This window comes from Eriocheir sinensis, chromosome 24 (assembly GCF_024679095.1).
Source record: "Eriocheir sinensis breed Jianghai 21 chromosome 24, ASM2467909v1, whole genome shotgun sequence".
NCBI lineage: Eukaryota > Metazoa > Arthropoda > Malacostraca > Decapoda > Varunidae > Eriocheir > Eriocheir sinensis.
In genome coordinates, this window is record NC_066532.1 from 13850394 (window position 1) to 13856877 (window position 6484).

The window sequence follows — 6484 nt, forward strand, 5'->3', positions numbered from 1 at the left end:
CTTCTCATCATGTTGTCTTCCCATTTCTTTCCGCTTTACCATGTTTCGCCTAGCCTTTTTTTTCTTTTCACCCCTCTTAACTATCTAGCATTTCCTCTTCCCTTCTCTTCCCATTTTACCTTTTCATTATCCTATCCTGCCCTTTCTCTTTTTCCTTTACCTCGCTTTTCCTTTTCCTACCCTATCCTCTTTCCTCTTTATCTTACTCTTCCTATTCCTACCCTTCCCTTCTCTTTCCAATTTACCTTCTTTTTCCTAACTATAGTATCGTGTTCTCCTCCCTTATCTTTTGCCTTTACTTTACGCTTCCATTTTCCTTCCCTCAGTATCATGTCTTCCCTTACCTTTCCCCTTTACCTCACTCTTCCTCCTCCCACCCACAGGTACGACATCGCGGTGCTTCGTCTCAACCGCCCCGTCGTGTACCGCGCCAACATCCTGCCCATCTGCTTGCCCGGCCCCAACGATGACTTCACCAACGACGTGGGCATCGTGGCGGGCTGGGGCAAGACCGACAACTCGTTCGGTGAGTGTACTAACTACTCAGGACATCAAAATTGACTTGAGTATCCGCTTCTGTATAAACCTCGAGGGTGTATTGTTGAACGCTTCCTCCTCCACATCAACTATTTCCAAGGGCCAAAAAAGGAAATCACTCAGGTTCTATTGATTTGTTTTTAGGTTCATGGTACAGAAGAAGGGTCAGACTACCACCAGGGTCATAAAACTACCCCTGGAAAGGCCCCAAACTCCTAGGAAAGCCTTGTCAAATAGGTGAACATAGGCGACGAAATGCTTGAAAATACGGTCCTCAGACTTCCTACCCTTCCTCCTCCTCCTCCTCCTCCTCCTCTCCATTTTTCTTTCTCCTCTATCGTCACCTCCGTAAAGAAAGCGCCCGTCATTCTCTTCTACTTCTCAGCTAATCAGGAAAGATCTGTCATCATTTCATTTGGCTCAAGATTTAGGCAGAAATGAAAAGGCCAAAGCTAGAACACTCAAACCCCGAATAACGAAGGCAACTATGTAAAAATGGGCGTCACATGAAAAAATTATGTAAACAGAAACCTGGGAATCGCTGAAAAATGACTTGGGCGATTATTTTAAGAGGGCGACGATATTTTGCAAGTAGTGGTTTGGTTGGTAAGTCGTCTGTGTGGCCCCCAGCACCAAAGTCTATATATACCAAGTCAAAGCATCCGCAGCCTTGTGGGAGGAGACACGGCAGAGGCGTGGCTTATGCGTGACGTTGCTTGGAGCCAAACTAGAGAATGTAGAAACAGGGATTTAGAGAAAACGAAGAAAGGCGGACTAATTTAAATCAATCACTTCAACATGCCCTCCTTCACACCCCACACCACCGTTTGTAGGCATTGAAATTAGTCACGCAATAGCACAATAAAAAGACATATTTTTTCGTCAGTGGCTTGCCTGAACGCGCTGTGAAAGAAGGCAAGCATGCACATCCAAAGTGCACACACGGCCCCAACTTTAGTCACCCCTGAACTGGCTGGTATTTTTTTTTTAGCTTCAAGTGACGTCATCCACTTGCTCCGCCCCCAAACCGCCTCCTGCGCGTGCCGTTCGCAGTTTTGAAGCAGAGTGATTTGACTTGGTATATACAGACTTGGCCCAGCACCATATCCCATAGATAGATTTTGAAACATAGGAAAGAGTGATTACAGTAACATTTGAACCCTAACTAGCCTATTACCAACATCTAATTATATTCTAGCTACTTACTACAGTGTGTTGCTATTGTTTTTTTTTTTTTATATAAGAGCACGAAAATTACTCCCAGCCACTCGTATGTACATCCTCTACCCCCCTCCCCCTCCTATCCCATATCAGCAGGCAAGAAAATAATGGGAAATAAATAGGTTAACGGAAAAAAGGAAAGAAAGCAAATAAAAAGCAAACCAGAAATACTTTGCTAGATGGCGATTTGTTTCTATTATTGAGACAAAAGTAACCATAAAATCCTCCCTGCACACATAACCTTTCCATCTTCTTTGCCCTTCCCGCCCCATCATCACCGGGTGGAGTGGAAACAGAAACGTAGGATGGTAGATAAAATAGTTTGATCATGAATTGGAAACTGGCTAAAAAGGAAATTAGGAGCCATCTATTCGGCCATTCATACGCCAGTCAGCCAGTCTGCCAACAAACTATTTAGTCAGTCAACCAGTTAGCCAATCCAATCCAGTTAACCGGTCAGCCAGTCTGCCAACAAACTATATAGTCAGTCAGCCAGTTAGCCAATCTACTATTCACTCATCCAGTCCAGTTAACCAGTCAGCCAGTCTACCAACAAACTATTTAGTCAGTCAACCAGTTAGCTAATCTACTATTCACTCATTCAATCCAGTTAACCGGTCAGCCAGTCTACCAACAAACTATTTAGTCAGTCAACCAGTTAGCCAATCTACTATTCACTCATTCAATCCAGTTAACCGGTCAGCCAGTCTACCAACAAACTCTTTAGTCAGTCAACCAGTTAGCCAATCTACTATTCACTCATTCAATCCAGTTAACCAGTCAGCCAGTCTACCAACAAACTATTTAGTCAGTCAGCCAGTTAGCCAATCTACTATTCACTCATCCAATCCAGTTAACCAGTCAGCCAGTCCACCAACAGAATATTTAGTCAGTCAACCAGTTAGCCAATCTATTATTCACTCATCCAGTCCAGTTAACCGGTCAGCCAGTGTACCAACAAACTATTTAGTCAGTCAGCCAGTTAGCCAATCTACTATTCACTCATCCAGTCCAGTTAACCGGTCAGCCAGTCTACCAACAAACTATTTAGTCAGTCAGCCAGTTAGCCAATCTATTATTCACTCATTCAATCCAGTTAACCGGTCAGCCAGTCTACCAACAAACTATTTAGTCAGTCAGCCAGTTACCCAATCTATTATTCACTCATTCAATCCAGTTAACCAGTCAGCCAGTCCACCAACAAAATATTTAGTCAGTCAGCCAGTTACCCAATCTACTATTCACTCATCCAATCCAGTTAACCAGTCAGCCAGTGTACCAACAAACTATTTAGTCAGTCAGCCAGTTAGCCAATCTATTATTCACTCATCCAATCCAGTTAACCGGTCAGCCAGTCTGCCAACAAACTATTTAGTCAGTCAACCAGTTAGCCAATCTATTATTCACTCATCCAATCCAGTTAACCAGTCAGCCAGTGTACCAACAAACTATTTAGTGAGTCAGCCAGTTAGCCAATCTACTATTCACTCATCCAATCCAGTTAACCAGTCAGCCAGTGTACCAACAAACTATTTAGTCAGTCAGCCAGTTAGCCAATCTATTATTCACTCATCCAATCCAGTTAACCAGTCAGCCAGTGTACAAACAAACTATTTAGTCAGTCAGCCAGTTAGCCAATCTATTATTCACTCATCCAATCCAGTTAACCAGTCAGCCAGTGTACCAACAGAATATTTAGTCAGTCAACCAGTTAGCCAATCTACTATTCACTCACCCAATCCAGTTTCAGTTAGCCAATCTACTATTCACTCACCCAGTCCAGTTAACCGGTCAGCCAGTCTATCACACCCGTAGTCAGTCAGTAAGTCAGTCAGTCAGTCAGTAAGAGTCTGTTATACTTTATTGATTAAGGACATAAAAATGACCCTCGCGCACACATAACTGACTGACTCTCTCTCTTCCTCCTCCCTCCCCCTCAAAAATGACCCCCACACACACATAACTGACTGACTCTCTCTCTTCCTCCTCCCTCCCCCTCCATCATCGTCCTCAGGTAAGACCGGCACCAACATCCTGCGCAAGGTGGCCGTGCCCGTCATCAGCAACGAGGACTGCCTGGCCTGGCACCACCACAAGGGCATCGACGTCAAGCTGCACTTCGAGATGTTCTGCGCCGGACACGCCCAGGGCAAGATGGACGCCTGCCTGGTCAGTGTGGGGGGACTTGTTTTTTGGGGGGGGGAGGTGAGGTGACTTTATGTTTGTGTTTTCTTTTGTTAGTTTGAGATTTTTTGTTTTTGTTTTTTGTTTGTGCTTGTGTTTGTTTTTCTTTTATGTTTGTTTGATTCATGTATTTTGTTTGTTTGACGTTTTGTACGCGACTATTTACGAAACACAGAAGTATAGTCGTTTTTTTTTATATAATAGAAGAAGCAGGTTTAATAGGGTCAAAAAAACAACAAATATAGAAAATTATTGTGTATTTTCAACAGTAGAGGAAACATCTCAGTTAGGTTAAAAAAAATTATAATAGATAAAAAAAAAGTTATATTTTTCACAGTAAAAAAAGGGCAAAAAACAACAACAACAACAACAATAGATACAAAACAACATATCGTGCAGGAAGGAAGTCTAAAGCAGTAAAGAAAAACAAACAAACAAAAGAAATACAGAAAAAAAAAGAATACAAGCAAGCACCTTCTAAACCCTTCCTAACCTTCCTTCCTCCTCCTTTACCTTCCTCCTCTCTAACCATGATCCTCCTCCTCAGGGTGACTCGGGCGGGCCGCTGGTTGTGGAGAAGGAGGGCCGGTGGGTGCTGGCGGGCATCACCTCAGCGGGCTTCGGGTGCGCCGTGGACCACCAGCCCGGCATCTATCACAAGGTGTCCGTCACGTCGGGCTGGGTGGCGGGCAGCGTACGGACGTGAGGCGGCTAGGTGATAGGAAGGACTTTATGTTACTCTTTGCAGCTACACGTGGATATTGCAGCTAAGTGGAGAAGTAGTGGAAGAAAGTGAAGTAGAGGGAGAATGTGTTTGTGTTGAAGTGGAGTAAGGAAAGTAGAAAAGTAGACGAAGGATGTATTTGCAAGTTAAGTGGAAAAGTAGAGACAGTGAGTGGAAATGTAGTGGAAGAATGTATTTGTATTGTATTGGAGAAGTAGAGGAAGGAAGTGGAAAAGTAAAAAAAAGTAAGTGGAAGAGTAGAGAAAGAATGTATTGAAGTGGAAAAGTAGAGGAAGAATGTATTTGTATTGCAGTGAAGTAGAGGAAGTAAGTGGAAAAGTAAAGAAAGTAAGTGGAAGAGTAGAGAAGAAATGATTGAAGTGGAGAAGTAGAAGGGGAATGTATTTGCAGTAAAGGGAAAGAGTAGAGAAAAAAAATGTATTTGAATTGAAGTGAAGTAGTAGAGAAAGAATGTATTTTGCAGCTAAGTGGAAAGTAGAGAAAAGAATGTATTTGTATTGGTTTGCAGTTCAGTAGAGAAATATTGGAAGGTTGTATTAGGAGCTCCATTGATTTGCAGCCAGGTGGAGAAGTATACGTTGAGGGGAAGAATGTGTATTGGGTGAGCAGGAGTGAGAAAGGGTTGAAGAAAGGTCTTTGTTTGACGTCTGTGTGTGCTACAGAGATAATTTGTAGTTGTGTAGATCTGTAGCTCATATGAAGAGAATGAAGGAGAGGGCGAGAAGTGAAATACGAGGATGAAAAGATTGAGGGAATGGGTAAAGGAAGGTGCTGGTGGTGGTAGTCGTTTGTGTTAGAAAGAGATTTGCGGCTAAGAGGATGAAGGAGAGAAAAAATGAAGAAGCGAGAGAGAGAAAAGGAAATAAGAAGACAAAGATTGATACAGACTCTGAAGGAATTCGTCCAAGTGAAACGAGAACGAGCTCCGAGAGACAACATGAGCCAAGCAAAGATAGCGCCACTATAAAACACTTACCTGCGCCATGACGGGCTGGGGTCGACTACCATCCAGGCCCCTCAAGAAAGCATACCGGCGCTATAGGTTGACACGTAAAAAAAAAGAGATGCAGAAGAGATAAAGGCGTGTCTGCGGTTTAGAGTGCATGAATTTGCAGCTAGACGGAAGACAAGGAAAAAGAAACAAAGTAATGAAGGGAAGAGAAAAGAGAGAGAATATGAAGGTACTGAGTAACAGATAAGAAAGAGGCGTTTGTGTGTGCTAGAGAGAGCTCATAAATATGCAGCAAAATGAAAAAAAGATGAATGAGAAATTAACAAAGTAATGAAGGGAAAGGGAGAAGCGAAAGAGAGAATGATAAAATGATCTAAAGGTCAACACTTTTTTATTTATTTATTTTTTCTCTTTTACGTCTACGCCTATAGCTCCGGTAGGTTTGCTTGAGGGGCCTGGATGATGTTCGACCCCAGCCCGTCATGGCGCAGGCAAGTGTTTATAGTGGCGCCATCTTCTCTTAAGGGGATTAACATTGAATAACGCAGAAAACCTTTTTGATGCGGTTAATACGTTGACGAGAAAGGGGCGCATGGAATAGAAAATGACGTATACATATTATAGTCTCTCTCTCATAAGCTATGGATGGCAGACTTAACTAAACCAGTGAAACCGTGCTTAAGTTTTGCTCTTCTTGAATAGCATGTAGAGGAAGAGAGTGTTCGCGGCCAAGTGGAAAAGTAGACGAAGGAGGGATGAAGAATGTCTGGGGTTGTTTGTGACCAGCACCGGAGATCTCTATTTATTTTATTTTATTTTTATACATCAATAGAGTTGAGTCCACT

General features: G+C 42.8%; 1 protein-coding gene across 5 annotated transcripts in view; it reads left to right on the forward strand.

Annotated features, from left to right (window-relative positions):
• Positions 1-5970, forward strand: part of LOC127002870 (serine protease 27-like) — a 98030-nt gene extending 92060 nt beyond the window's left edge. For 4 of the 5 annotated variants that reach the window (XM_050869112.1, XM_050869111.1, XM_050869113.1 and 1 more), the window contains 3 exons: positions 384-526; positions 3773-3927; positions 4490-5970. In XM_050869112.1, the coding sequence (XP_050725069.1) occupies positions 384-526; positions 3773-3927; positions 4490-4648 (457 nt within the window). In that variant the 3' untranslated portion in view covers positions 4649-5970. The remainder of the gene's footprint in view (positions 1-383; positions 527-3772; positions 3928-4489) is intronic. The other variant, XR_007756631.1, reaches the window with a different exon arrangement.
• The last annotated feature ends 514 nt before the right edge of the window (positions 5971-6484 follow it).